This window comes from Dipteris shenzhenensis, chromosome 31, assembly GCF_047967505.1.
Source record: "Dipteris shenzhenensis isolate YYH24624 ecotype China chromosome 31, Dip_SZ_1.0, whole genome shotgun sequence".
Taxonomy (NCBI): domain Eukaryota; kingdom Viridiplantae; phylum Streptophyta; class Polypodiopsida; order Gleicheniales; family Dipteridaceae; genus Dipteris; species Dipteris shenzhenensis.
Window position 1 is genome coordinate 7197869 of NC_141626.1, and position 15174 is coordinate 7213042.

A 15174-nucleotide genomic window follows, 5' to 3' on the forward strand; every position below is an offset into this window, starting at 1 on the left:
GGTATGTATCATTGGTGTGGGTCATGCTTTCCACGTAGCACACATGTATGTGTGTATATGCTCATACCAAGATCCCATGGTGATTGAAGGTGTAATATATCAGAGTTTATCATGGGGTCCACCTTTTAGGGGTCCCTGGATTCCCCTCTATTTTCTCTTTGCAGAGCAAGGGGAGGAAAGTGTGTGTATGTGTGTGACCCGCTAATCCGCAATCCCACAGTGGTCCAAACATCACGGCAGCCATCCACCCGTTCCCATGGTTGAAAGATAATTGCATTACTAACAGTCTTCCCGAATCCGGGTGCTCCTTTCCTTCTTGTCAGTCCAAACTGATTATAGTTTCAAGTAGCCCTCTGGGACTTTCACACAGATCGTACCAATTGCAACCAATTAATTTCCCACCATCAACATGACCTTGTCCCCACACATGAAAGCTATCCCTTGCCATTGAAATTATGTAAAATAAAATAACGAACAAATCACAACAAAATAATTTTATTAGACAATCTCACTAGTGCCATTTCTCTCCATGAGGTGTTGGGAAGTGGCACTAGTGTTATCATCCTAAGTACCATTCCCTCCATTTGAAGGGTAGAATGGCACTGGTGCCAATCTCGATGTGGGTGTGTGGAGAATGGCATTCTCATGGAGTCTAGCACCAGTGCCATTCTTCATAATCTCAGATAGAGAATGGCATTGGATGCACTCTCCAAATTGCATGTGGTTTTAGAGAATGGCACTGGTGCCAATCTCCAAAATCCATGCAGAGAAATGGCTCCAAGTTTTTTTCCATAAAAGCATGAATTATTTTCCTAAATTATTTAGTTTGAATTTTGAAATTTGAACTTTGTCAGGCTCATATCGAGACTGGCACCAGTGCCATTCTCCACAATCCCACAAGGAGAATGGCACGGGTGCCAATCTTCATGTCCATTTGTGGAGAATGGTACTAGTGCCAATCTCCATGTGGGTTTGTGGAGAATGGAACTAGTACCATTCTCCTGACAACATGTGAGTTTGTCAAGAATGGCAGTGGTGCCAATCTCCGCGTGGCTTTGCGGAGAATGAAACTAGGATCACTCTCTGTGTACGGTTTGTGGAGAATGGCATTGGTGCCAATCTCCATGTGCGTATCAAAATTGTCAGAGTCAAATGGAGATTGGCACCAATTCCATTATCCATAATCCCATATGGTGAATGGCACTGGTGCCAACCTCCATGTGGGTTTGTGGAAAATGACACTAGTGCCATTTTCTCCATAAACCCACATGGAGATTGGCACCATTGCCATTCTCCACAGGGAAATTTGAAATTTGTCGGGCTCATATGGAGATTAGCACCAGTGCCATTCCCCACAAGCCCACATGGAGAATGCTTTTGGTGCCAATGTCCATGTGGGATTGTGGGGAATGGCAATTGTGAGATTGTGGAGAATGGCACTGGTGCCTATCTCCCTATGGGTTTTTAAAGGATGGCACTGGTGTGAATCTCCAAAATCCATGCAATGGGGACTAATTTTGTACCAAACCAACCTTTTTCTTAGGGAGGTTTCATTTGGTGTAAGAGTGGGAGTGTTTCGAATTCTTGTATGTCATTGCCAACTTGCGAAGGTGAAAGCCATGAGAAATGAGTGGGCCTGTTTTGATACAATAATTGGCTAATGCAATACTCTTTTGAGTTCATTGATATAATAAGTGGGCATGTATATCTAGATGATCCACTAGCATAATAATCTCAATGGGTGTCCATCATAAATACAAACATATATCGCACTAGATCAAATTCACGCATAACGTAGTGATGTTCTAGTGTTTATTAATTAATAAAATAGTCATTTATTTCATTGAGTGTTTTATGTCCATTTTTGGTGCCATCTGAAGCATTGGCTTGAGTTCTGACGAGGCCTATGTACTTAGATGATCCACTGCCATAACAATCTCAGTCGGTGGCCATAAAACATATGTCGCACCATCAAATTGGCGCATAATGTAGTAATGTTCTAGTGCCTATTAATTAATGTACAATTTAGGACTTCAGAATAACAAAAATATGACTCTCTCTCTCTCTCTCTCTCTCTCTCTCTCTCTCTCTCATGCAAGTAAGAATTTTAATAGACTTTGCTAGCGACGTTTGCAGTAAGCAATTTACTTTCAAGAGAGAATAATTTGTAACAGTTGTCGGTCAAATAACAAAGTATGCTAATTTCTAGATCTAATTTTTTTCCAAAGTATAAGTGCTGATTCTATAAACAAGGTGTTGTATTTCAATTCTTTAAGATTTTCACTTGTGTTTGCATGGGCTTGTAGGTGTTTCTTGTATATAGGCCCTTGAATCCACAATACAAGGCTTCTGAGAGTGTGAAGGCTCGAAGGAATCGTCAAGCATGTGGACTACAAACAAAAAGGGTTGACATATCAATAGTGTGGCGCTTTGCCACAAGCCAATCCACTAGTTCATAGATGAGCCGAGAAGGATTGACCCTTGTCCATTCCAAACTATCAAGGTCACCCGATGTGGCGGCAAGCCAATCTCAAGAAAAAGACATGGATCTAAGTTGGAAAGTGGCGGCACTGCCTTGAAGCCTTGATGTCAACAAGCAAAGTGATGTGATGCAGATTCTAAAAGGAAGAGGTGATGGCAACCAGCATTAGACTAGGCGAGGTGCGAGGTATTTTGAGCACTTCTCGACCTGGAAGAGGTTGACTACAACCCATTCCCCCATGTGGAGGGCCAGCGAAAGGGGTTAAGTGATTAACTGTAGCTAGACAGGTGTTAGCAATCTGTGTGCAGTAGGCGAAAGTAATTGTAAATGGGTTACTTTTGTGAGGGTCTCTGGAATGTGCTATGTTGACGTGGGGCTGGTTTCCCCCTATGAAAACAGCCACACCTTTACGTTGGCCAACCAAGTGGGAGTGGGGTTAGGTTAACTAAGGTTAGGTTAGAGGAGTCTTCTTCTTCATGGCAAGCTTGGCTATGGCGGATCATCACATTTCTTCTCTTCCGGATCATCACATTTCTTCTCTTCCTTCATAGTCTGTTTTTGTGAATGAGAGAAGCTCTGAAGCTTTGGCTATGGCTGATCATCATCCCCTTCATCCCTTCAACACAACTCACATTTCTTCTCTTCCTTCATGGTCGATTTGTGAATGAGAAGCTTTGAAGCTTGCTTGGCTAATATGGCGGATCAGCGACCTCCCCTTCATCCCTGCAACACAACGCCCTCACATTTCTTCTCTTCCTCTTCATCGCTTTCTCACACTGCTTCTCATTTCGCCTGCTCAAGCTTTGTATCAAATCTATCGTCCTTCAAGCATTCTCGAAAGATTGATCGGAGTTGCTAAGTAACGTTCCGCAGAGTTGTAACAGAGAAGACCTCTGGCTTTCTAAGATGGTTGAAGAATCCAGGATTGAGAATGTAAGCTGAACATCTGCGTCCGCTCTTCCAGCAGGTGAGCACGTCCTCTCAAATTTGGACTCTCATTTGAAACAATTCTCGAAGCAAGGGTACCTTGAGAAAACATCCAACCGTTAAACGCTGCGCATTCTATCTCTGCGTTTCTATCGCCAATCTTTACGTAAAGCACTGTACTGTTAGCTGACTCAATGAGAACTAGAGTACTGAAATACGTAGACTTACACGCGCTTTAGATTTGGCAGTGACTCGTGAGCGATGACCTTATGCTCGAAGACGATCGTTCGACTTCTGGGTTAGCCTCTAAATCGCGGTGCTATTCGCTGTCGATTCTGATGAAATTGGCAATGTCATGCATGCAAACGTCTCTTGCAGCGTATCGGGCTGCAGACCAACAAAATTGAGACATGACGAAGCTTAGGTGGATGAGGCCTCGCATTGCTCAGATAGAAGGACGTAATATATTCAGAAGCTGCAACACCAGTTCTGGAGAGCGCGTTACAACAGGTAAGGCTTGTTTCAAATGCTTTGCTGTGGCAACAGAGGCGCAACCCCTCCCCTGTTCCTCGTAGAACTGCAATCCTTCTTGTCATTTGTAGCTACATTACTGATGATCTTGCAAACTGATTGTATGCTGCAGGAGATTTCGTTTACTTTCCCCCAGCTCTTCCCTGCTGCGACGACTCCATCGCGAGAATTGAGAGTTTGTACGAGGATGAAAATTCACAGATGTGTGCTTATATCCGGCGGTATGTTCTTTCGTAATGATAGTGGCACTGGATTATAGCTATGAAAGACACAAAAGGTCATAGATCGATGTTGTGCTGTGCATTTCAGGTTCTACAGGGCAAAAGATCTTCAACACGATCCCCCGTCGCCCCCAACGGACAATGAAGTCTACCGTATCCTTATTCTGTAACGAGCGATTGGAAACGGCAATGATTTCAGGCTGCAGGACTGATTTTAAATGAAGCATGTGTAGGAGCTAGACATCGTTTGAGCCATTTTCTTTGACAAATACTGGCAGATACAAGTCGTTTCGATTATCAACTCGTAGGATCCATCCTTAAACGCTGTAGAGTTGTTCGCCAGAAGGAGAACCCTGTCAAATTGAAGGGCAGGCATGTACCCTTAAACAGACCTTTGTCCTGCTTTAGCTTTCTCGATGCCGAATACTATTAAAACTGATTGCCGTTTCCTGGATTCTGGCAGATCTGCCGAAGAAACAAACGCAGACGTCCACGTTTGTCAGTATTCCTATTCTGAAGAGACAGGTTTGTTTGCGGCTATACAGGGGGATTTTGGTGAGCATTCTAAACCACGCAAACAATCACCCACTTCAACGAGTGGGTAACGAATTGAGCTCATTACATTTTGCACGATTCGTCTTGCGAGAGATGCGAAAAACTATTCATTATTACTGCGTTGTGGGCAACGAAACACGCTCAGAAGACATGGTTGGTTCAAACAGATCATCCTTATCTCGAGATGAGCAACAACAACGTTGGAAGCTTCAGCCAGAAAGACGTTGCTATGGCAAAAGAGCTTGCCCATGTAATGCTCTGGCCCTCGTTGCATGCCGTATTTCCAATTACAGAAAGCGTTCTGTAGTTTCCAAATACTTGACGCTCCCTTTGGTCTTGTAATCTGCAGATTCTTTTGCATATTGAACGACGTATGCCACGGCAGGCAGCAAATACCGACTGGCCAGCTAAACGAGGGGTAACGAGTACTAACGTGGCAGAAGTAGTGCTCTGTTTCAGTTGCTCTAGACGAATGGATTGCGATGTACATTCATTTCTAATGAATGACATACGATGAAGTAGCACATGTTTACAATCTGTGGTGGATTTGACATGTATTCTGCCTAAAATGATTTGCTGTGTGGCTATAACTTGTATACAGGCTTGGGTTATCAAAGCGAAATGTGCTTCGACCTTTAAGGACGTAAAGGAAATCTTGGTGGAGTTAGACAATGGCCTTGACATCTTCGAGGATCGTGGTAGATGGAAGAAAAGCATAAATGCTATCTATTCGTTTGGCACGGTGAGTTTGTCTTGGCGTTGAAAAGGCGAGTTTTATTTAGGAAAGCGATGTCATATTTCGGGATTGATATGATTTGCATTGGCAGCTTCGGAGGTTGATAAGGCGCCTGAAGCATGACGCGAAGCACAGAGTCAAAGCTGTACTCAACATCAACAGGCCCGGAAAGGTGACAGCTCCTCAACATCAAAACAAAAGGAACAAAAGGAAACCCAATCCTGAACTGGCGTCCTTGTCCTCTAAAAGGCAAGCACTGGAAACCCGCACAGAGTATATCCCAGACGATCATCTCGTAAACGATCTTGAAAGCAATACATCGTCACTGGATATTTCTAACACACGTTCGGCCAGAGGTAAACAGCCATTATTTTGGTGGTTCCTGTGTTCGCCTCCAGCATCCCGCTTGGAAGGCACATAACTCATGTAAACATGGTTGCAGGGACAATCAGCACCGAAAGTGCGTACGAGATCGATCAAAGATATTTACCGCCTGATGCATCTTCTCACTTGAAATCTCTTCGTGCTGTATGGGTAAGATAAATAAAGCGGCTTGTCTAGTTAAGGCCCGAGCAAAGACATCACGTCTTCCAATTATTGTAGTCTACAATGTGTACAACTGCTGTATCAATCTGTTCGCATTTTTCATAGACATTGCGTGTGAAATGTTGCAGGTCATCGGTACTACAGGACAGAATGTTTCCATCAAGTTCCCAAGTGCCGCCTCATTGACCAAAATTTTTGGAAGAAATATTGACAATAGTTCCCTGGAAGAAGTTCCTCCTGAACGGATCATCACAAGATGCCTTTTTGACGAGCCTTCTACAGCTAACAGCAGAAAGCCCATATTAGATGAACAGTTTGTCTTGAGCTATAAGGTGGCAGAAAGAGTTCTTAAACGCCTTATTTGTCGCACAGAATATCTCCGTCAGGCCCATCTAGAAGCATTCTGGTTATACCCACATTCTGATGTAAAAGGAAATGGATCTCAGTCGACTTGGAAAAGTGGGGAAGGTAAACATTTTATGAGCGAGGAACAGCCTCATTATGGTTCAAACCAGGGTGGTGTTAGGTCACCTCTAATCCAAACTACATCGAAGAAAAACGATGAGTCTGAAAGAAACTCTCCTCCTATATTTAACGTTTATACTCATAAAAAGTTTCGAAGAAGTCAACTATTGGACTCATCGCAAAAGGATGATCAGGAAGCGTGCAAACAGAAGAACCCATCAGAAAATGAAGTTGAAAACTGCAGAGGAAATGCGCAAGATGGTAACAACACAAAAACTGAAGGTGAAATTCCTTCAAAGAATCTATTTGATATAAATCCCAAGCGCAATCAAAGATTACAACCTCAATTTTCAGGACATAGTGCAGTGGTACGATGGGGAGCCCGGAGGAAAATTAGCTCTCACTACAGATGCCGAGGAAACAGTTTGAATAGCGTCAATCAGGGAAAGAAAGAGTGCATGCAGGAACAAAGACACAGCCACGTTAAAAGAATTATTGCAACTATAAAATCAAGTTCCAGTGGACTGTGTGCAGATCCAACACATGATGACAAGCTTGCTGTATTCAAACGTGTATCGACAGCCAGTGATAAAGAGAAGATGAGCATCCTGAAAGTACCCAAAGACATGCAAGGGAGATGGTCTAGCGAAAGGTTCCATTTCAACCTTTCTACAATGGCCTTATCTGCGTATAATGGGAAAAAGGGAACTGCCTTCTGCTTTTTCAATATAGCAGCGATTAGGTAGAGGGGGGTGCGGGGGAGGCAGGGGGGCAGGAAGTGGGGGGGGCAAAGACAAGCACTTTAGAAACAGAGTTTATTGCAGAGTAGAAGCGAGATGCACTAATACTAAAATGTTAGGGGGGGGCAAAATACTAAAATTTTGGAATGGTTCCCTTGCAGGTACAAGGCTGCTCAGTTCAAGCTTTTAAACATCATGCACGAGAAAGGAGCAGCTCCAGGAAAGCCAATTTTGAGACCTGCATTGCGAGAGGAGGCTAGAAAACATATTGGAGACACAGGACTGCTTGATCACCTTCTAAAACATATGACAGACACCGTGGTTAGCAATGGTGAGCGCTTTCGTAGGCGCCACAATTCCGAAGGTGCAATGGAGTACTGGCTAGAGGATGCTAGTCTCATGGAAATCAGAAAACAAGCAGGAGTTGAAGACCCATCCTGGATTCCTCCTCCCGGGTGGAAACCCGGTGATGTTATACCCAAGAATGGATTTGTAACAGGAATGACCCCATCTCAGATGGAAGAAATGCAGCAAATGAAAGATGATGTAGGCAAGCTCAAGAGGTATCCACTTTCCACATACTTGCAGGCCTTGAATTCTTACACTGTGATTTAAAAGAGCCTGTAACATGTGGAACATGCTTGCAAGCTGCAACATTTCATCTGACAATCACCACTGTTAGAAACTCTGCCAGTATCTCATGTCCAATGTCATGAGATAAAAGGTTCATGTAGTCTTGTTTGTGCGCATTTGATTTGTTGATATATCTTTGTTCTGAAACAGCCAAATGCAAGCTCTGTCAGTACGTATGAAGTCAAGCCTGATTGAATCAGAAAAAGGCTGTGTCATTCAGCATACAAATATATTAGGACCCGGGAATAAGTTTGAGGAACACATCAGACATCATACACAGGTATGGTCTAGCACAATGCAAATAGAATAAATGCTCCCTGAGCCTTGACGATACCAACTACAGTTTCTAAAGTGGAAGTAATTGGTTGTTTAGCCATGCGAGTAGTGTAGCAAGGATAAGAGCCTGGCATACTGCCAGGGATACCAACAACAAAGCTTTACCAACATTGCCACTCAGAATGGGTAATGTCTTTCCAGGGAATGAAGAATGACCTGTGTGATTTCAGAAAATCACTTGAAAGTTTTCGAACATCTAGCAGCTCAAACGAAAAACAGTCCTCCGGATTAGAGACAGTATATGTTAATTCTCAATCTTTCATTTTTAGAATTTTCTGGAGTCATGTTGTGTGCCAACTCGATCTGATTCAAAATATTTGCTTTTCTGGTCTGCAACACGCGCCATACTTAGTTTAGTACAAGGGAAGTGCTGACCTTGATTTTGGTTATGCACACTCCATCAACGACACAGGCTGAAATTTTCAAATTTTCACTCAAAGCTAGTTGTCATGCATACACATCTGAAGATGTTTGATGCCTCACAAGTCAGACATGACCTACATGCTCGAACTTGGGATTGACAACTAGTATAAGCAAAATGGGACAGATTCTAAGAACCAAACATTTGATGTAAATGCAGATGCTGGACAGACAAGATAAGATCTCCGACTCCGACAAACTTGCCGAAATGCAGAAGAGGAGCCCTGCAAAAATGTAAGTATGTACCTCTATTACATGTGATAAATGCAGATATGCATATCATTTTTAATTTCTACATTTACTTTTTGTATGCAGTACTCGCTGTGGTATTCACAATTGCTTCGACAGGATTGAGGATGATATCAGAAAAGTTGCAGAGGTGAAAGCCTTGTCGAGTTTTGGTGCAGCAACCTAAAAAATATGCACAGCCATAGCATAATTAGAGCTGTATTTTGTTCCAAATTATAACTGTGGTAAATGGAACTTACAATTGAAGACGAGAGTTTCATTCATCGCAGTGGTTTGTATTAGTAAGGCAATGTGTTTTATTCACAACAAAACTCACCTTGTCTCTTCCATTTATGTCATTCATTATGCTGAACCCTGAACTTGCATCACCTGGTGTTAGGAAACAACTTCAAGATACAGAACTCTTTCAGCTGAAAAGGAAAGCATAGAGGCACAACTATGTGACATTTGGAAGACAGTTGGAGCCATGCAGGTCTATTTCAAAATCTGCCCTGTGTTGTTAGTCATTCTTTGAATTTAATTACTACGTACTAATGCCTTTTGAACCTGTTTATACAGGAAGATGTCTCTCTGGTCTTAAATACCATGGGTCTGTCCCGAGACAAACGCGTCCCGTATAAGACAATGTCTACTGTAGTACCCTCAGCGGACCAAATAATGGAGAATTCATCATGCACAGAGAAGCCATGTGAGGTTGGGGCACATATTCTGACACTGAACTCACGAGGCAATGGAGCAAGTGATATAAATATTGATATTTTCTTGTTCCAGAAAGCAGCTCAACTCTTCAAAATTGTCAGCCCCAGTAAAATAGCAGCTTGTGAAGCAACAGAGAGAAGACGTCAGAAAAAACTTGTTTCCAAATTTCTGAAGACGTGAGTGAGTATGGGACACATTATACGTTACGTAATGGTGTTGAAAATCATCAGGCTGAAGAATCAATGTACTCTATTAGAGAAACAACAATGGGACCCCTAAGCCGAGACTAGCGATTAGAATTTTCAATCGGAAGACCAGATAAGAGTGAGAGTTTTCAAACAGAACGCATTCAACCGTGATGGGATTGCAGTGATTGCGTCACTATAACAGTTGCAAGGCAATGAAGTTGACTCTCATGTCATAACAGTAGCGGCCCCTGTTTGATCATTTTGAGCCTGCTATCATAGCTCATTTTTGTGATCAGTTTGCCTTCCGAAACCAACTGTGAATTGTAACCGAGGCAGAAAGAAGACGGTGACGAGCAATTGGACAAACATATAGATGTGGTTTAAGTGGCACCGGGCTGCACATGAATTTAGGATCAATCAGACTAAACCGCTTGCTAGACATTCAGAGAAGCAGTTTAGCTGAGATTGGTATGGGGAAGCTTCGGCCAAACTGTTTGTTGCACCTAGGTTCTGCAAACTCAGAAGTTGTCTAACTGAGCTACATAGATTCTCCGTCCTCGTCGTTCATCCTCATAACTGCCCACCCGCAGGCATCTGATCATCTGCTGTTGGATACTTTTGTTGATATCATGTTGAACCGTTTATCGATGTTGTAGGTCCCCAGGACAGTGTTGCAACAATATTGTCTGCCCACTACCCACGCCCCAATCCTGAGCACAAACTCTTAAGAGCGCCTCCACATTCGCCTTCTGTAGCTCATTCATCTCTAAAGCAAGTGAGCGCAAGTACTCATAAGCAGTGAGCACTACGAAATAGTGACTAAACACAAATGAACCCCACTACCATGAGATAACGCAGCTAAGACAAATAAGTTTGGAAACTCCATTTACATCAAGGATCTATTACTGAGAAGCAAAAATCATCCCAAGTGCTACAAAATGCCAACAATGCTGCGAACTCTCTATAGTCAACAATTTCCCGACACAGGGAAGCACCAAGTATGCATCCAACAGTACTGCCACATAGAATAATCCATTAGAATGTAGAAATATTTGTCAAAATCGATTCCTGGAACAAGTAAGACCATGGAAAAGGGCAGCAAAATCCTCTTTACCATAATATACATCCAACCATGCAAAAAAATAGGCGGCCCCATCATTCACTTCTCGAATACAAAGATCGTTTAGTAAATCGCAACAAAATGAAGATACTACACTCAAAGACAATGAACCTCCATGTCACAAAATTCTAACTAATCAATTGATGCTAAACATGCAACATCTAGGAGCCCAATTGAAGGAAAGAGCAAGAATCGGTGGCTTGCAGAAGCTTAGAATCCTAAGCTTGAAAACTAGGATGGCATTAACAAGCGAAAGGGAAGAAAATCTCAACGCATGGGCACCATGTAGTCTGTAGAAGACTCAAGTGAAACTGTAGTCTTAGAGTGAAACCAGTTCTATAACTGCCACTTGTCCATCAACCTTAATTCAAAGGAAAAACCAAATCATTGCTATAGCCTGCGTCTTTTAGAGGTAGTGCTAACAAAGACAACCACCTCGTTCATATCAGATAATCCTTATTGTTATGTTCCATGAATGTTTGCTAGTTCATCCCTTGTAGACTATTTCCAGGGGATTATTTTCTATAGTCATTTTCAATACATTGTTTTTTGTAGACAATTTTATGTAGATATTGTCAGTATATTGTTTCTTGGATACTATGCTTTAACCATTCTTATCAACTGTTTTCATATAGATTGTTACCGGAGACCTTGCAGTTTCACAAAACTCTATCTTTGCAAAATCATTTTTGTTGAAATTGATAACACATGTCAAGCCAACTACTGCATTAACTGTGCAAACAATTTGCTCTATCAATCCTCTTAGTCTCAAGAGGCATCTAAGAAGTGTTCCTACGTGCACAAGTTCACTACAAAGCATAACCACAATAAAAAATAATTGTAAGTTTGACATGTAGATGATGATGGCACTTTGTCTTATGAGAGGACACATAAGAAAACAAACAATCATAGGCTATGAAGAGAGAGAGAGAGAGAGAGAGAGAAAGAGAGAGAGAGGATCGTCTACATCAATTTCATAGGTTAGGAAAGAATGCAAAAGAAACACTCCTTCAACTACTAGCTCTAGGCTGCATTTTTGCTCGTCACTCATTTGAGGATGCACAAGGAATGCATCAAATCAGACCGTTCATTTCTTGGAGTCATGCTCCTGTTGAGCCATTCTTAGGCGCAGATTACAATAGACAATTACAACGGCTTTCCCTCAGTTGTGAAGATCAAGAAAAGCTTAGAGGAGCGTCTGTGCTGGACAATCAACTGAGGTGGACGTCCGTCAAGTTGGCTCTACATGTCAAATGGTTGAGATGGACGTCACAGATATAGAGCACTTCCACAACTTTTCTTAAAGTTTCTAAGAGAACTCTCAATACCTAATTCCATTCCATATCCTTCCACAAACCTTACAAGATGAATGTCATATTTCTCTTAGCCAGCACAATGCCCAAGATCATGATTTTGATTACAATGGCAGCTTGGGCAAAGTTCTCACTGAGGCGGATCTTGGATTGGATGACCACCCTCTTTGCCCTCGCAACTTTTCCCAATGCCTTGGTCGTGAGGATTCCTATGCTCACATCCATGTATGGCAATTTCTATGGGGGCCTCATGGTACAGTTGGTTGTGTTGCAACGAATTATATCGTATACTCTATGCTCTTCTTGTTTGAGTGTCATAAAGCAAGGCTCCTTGTCATGAAGTAGTTCCCTAAGATTGTAGTCTCTATCTTCTCCTTAAAGGATGTCTTCGTCTATGGTAGAGAGCCTCTCAAAACTCACACAGATGTTGGTGATGATGGCAAGATTCTAGTCACCACTTCTTACGTTCCCAGGCTATGAATTCATGTGTTTCTCCTCGAAGGTCTTGTATGATACGGGTTTCTTGTATATTTCGGCAGAGCTAAGTAAAGGTGGAGACCACGAGGATGGCTATTTATGGAATGAGAAGAAGACCAATATGACACATGACATGAGACAAATTCTTACCATCATGTTTTTTCTTACTCAAGTTGTTAAAAGCCAAATATGATCATATAAAAACCTCAAGGATTACTTCAACCTTTGCTAGTACAAGAGATGCCTTGGGAGCATATGGTGATGAATTTCATTATTGATTTTCCTAGATCATCATATGGACATGACATGATATAAACATTGATCGTTGGTTTCCCTTGACACTAATTGATAGATTCAGCGAGCGCGCACATTTCCTTCCTTGCACAGCTTGAACAACATGCTTCTTATCCTTGGAGGAAAGCGAGATGCAAAAGCTGGGATTTGAGGATGTTGCCAAAAGAGCTCCTCTAGCCTAATCTCAAGGGGTCACCTATTGAGCCTTGTGTCTACTTAGGTGCTCTGTGCTAGCCAAATAAAGAAAGGGAGAAGGGAGGGAATGCAAGGAAACAGAGGTGGTATTATGTCCATAATTGCATTAACTAAGATTGGACTATCTAGGGTCAAGGTCGAGCTAACCTATGATCTAGGATTGGATCAACTAGCAGGACATAGTCTAATCTAAGGTTTGGATTAACCTATGGTTGAGATTGGAGCTAGCATGGGTGACGTTTAGATCCAATGGACGAGAGATGACCCATGAAAGGCAAAGCTAAATTAAGATGTTTTGGGGAAAGCTGAGGTCTTTGTGGAAAGTAAAGCTACTTCTTTGTGCAAGTACGGCAGACTGTATTCTCCCATACATCCTACCCCTCATCCCCCTCCACACAGCCTTGCAGTACAGCACTGTCCTTCCCTCCACCACCTCCGTACAGGCCTCTACACCATTCTGTACAACTTGTACGATTCTGCCCCCTCACCAACCTCCCACCATATGGGCCTATACGGCCCCCTCCCTTACCTAATTTCGCATTGTAAGCCACATATATCCCATCATGCTGTATTTGACAAGCTGCCAGTCTGAGATGAGGTCTCATGGAATGCACTTATGGCAGGATACGCCGAGCATGGGCTTGATGAGGATGTGCTGGACTGTCTTGAACAGATGCAAATGGAGGGTCTCTCTCCAAATGCTGTCACACTAATTTGGAGCTTCAGCATGTGGCAGCATACGAGCCATAGACGAGGGACATGTGGCAGCATAGGAGCCATAGACGAGGGACAAGGAATACATGCCAAGATTGCCAGAAAGGGGCTGGAAAGAGACCTTTTTGTTGGCAACACATTAATGTCGCTTGCTTGCAGATGCTTGGGAAGCGCTTAACAATTTGCCAATTCAAGACAACGTCTCCTGGAATGCACTAATGGCAGGATATGTCGAGCATGGGCTTGGTGAGGAAGCATTGACTTGTCTTGAACGGATGCAACAGGAGGGTCTCTCCAAATACTGTCGCACTTGTTTTCATAGAGAGCTTGTGGCAGCATAGGTGCCATAGACAGAGGCCGAGAAATACACACTAAGGTTGCCAGAAAGGGGCTGGAAATAAATCTTCTAATTGGGAATTCCCTGGTGGATGTGTGCGCTAAATTTGGCTTGCTTGCAGAAGCACGAGAAAGGGGCCGAGAAATACACACTAAGGTTGCCAGAAAGGGGCTGGAAATAAATCTTCTAATTAGGAATTCCCTGGTGGATGTGTGCGCTATATTGGGCTTGCTTGCAGAAGCACGAGAAGTGTTTGACAACCCGCCAGCTAGACACGAGGTCTTGTGGAATGCAATAATGGTAGGATATGCTGAGCATGGGCTTGCCAAGGAGACGTTGAATTCTCTCTAACAGATGCAACTTGAGGTCTCTCTCCAGATGCTGTCACATTTGTTTGCTCCTGAAAGCATGTGGTGGCACAGGTTCCATGGACAAGGGCTGAGAAACACATGCCATGGAAAAGAGATCCTTCTGTTGGAAGCTCCTTGGTAGATATGTATGCAAAATGTGGCTTGCTTGCAGAAGCATGGGAAGCATTCTATAAGCTGCCAATTCCAGACAAGGTCTCATGGAATGCACTAATGTCAGGATATGTTGAGCATGGGCTTGATGAGGATGTGCTGGACTGTCTTAAACTCTCCCCAGATACTTCACGTTTGTTTGGATCTTGAAATCTTGTGGCTACATACCAAGCTAGGAGAAAGTCCAATTGTTTTCCAAATGCTTGAGAGAATGAGGGGGTAAGGGATAAAGCCAAATGGGGTTCCATTAACTGTTTTGCTTACTGTTTGCAGTCACATGGGTCTAGTGTATAATACTTTGAGGTCATGAGCAAAGACTTTGGCATCGCCCCAAAGGAAGAGTGAAAGAAAAGCATGGAAGAGGCCAGGACATTGTCATTGGTGGTATGGTTGATGGGGGAGACGAGTTATCCTCAAAGGGAATTCCCTGGTGGATGTGTGCGCTAAATTTGGCTTGCTGCAGAAGCACGAGAAG

General features: G+C 42.9%; 1 protein-coding gene across 1 annotated transcript; it reads left to right on the forward strand.

Moving 5' to 3' along the window:
• Positions 1–4127: 4127 nt before the first annotated feature.
• LOC147880968 (uncharacterized) lies at positions 4128–14849 on the forward strand. Its single transcript, XM_087402186.1, has 19 exons — positions 4128–4161; positions 4250–4327; positions 4440–4533; positions 4625–4716; positions 4884–4966; positions 5066–5158; positions 5318–5458; positions 5544–5808; positions 5895–5986; positions 6127–7115; positions 7365–7766; positions 7987–8116; positions 8753–8826; positions 8908–8971; positions 9221–9313; positions 9400–9682; positions 14001–14129; positions 14417–14478; positions 14601–14849. The coding sequence occupies exons 1-19, from the start codon at positions 4128–4130 to the stop codon at positions 14847–14849; spliced, it is 3447 nt and encodes a 1148-aa protein (XP_087258312.1).
• Positions 14850–15174: the final 325 nt, after the last annotated feature.

Excerpts from the sequence above, each read along its gene's own strand:
- LOC147880968 (XM_087402186.1), top strand. The coding sequence starts at position 4,128 with ATGAAAATTCACAGATGTGTGCTTATATCCGGCG. Across the intron at positions 5,459-5,543 it reads CTATCTATTCGTTTGGCACG|CTTCGGAGGTTGATAAGGCG; the intron begins GTGAGTTTGTCT and ends TTGCATTGGCAG. Across the intron at positions 14,479-14,600 it reads TCTTGTGGAATGCAATAATG|GTTCCATGGACAAGGGCTGA; the intron begins GTAGGATATGCT and ends GTGGTGGCACAG.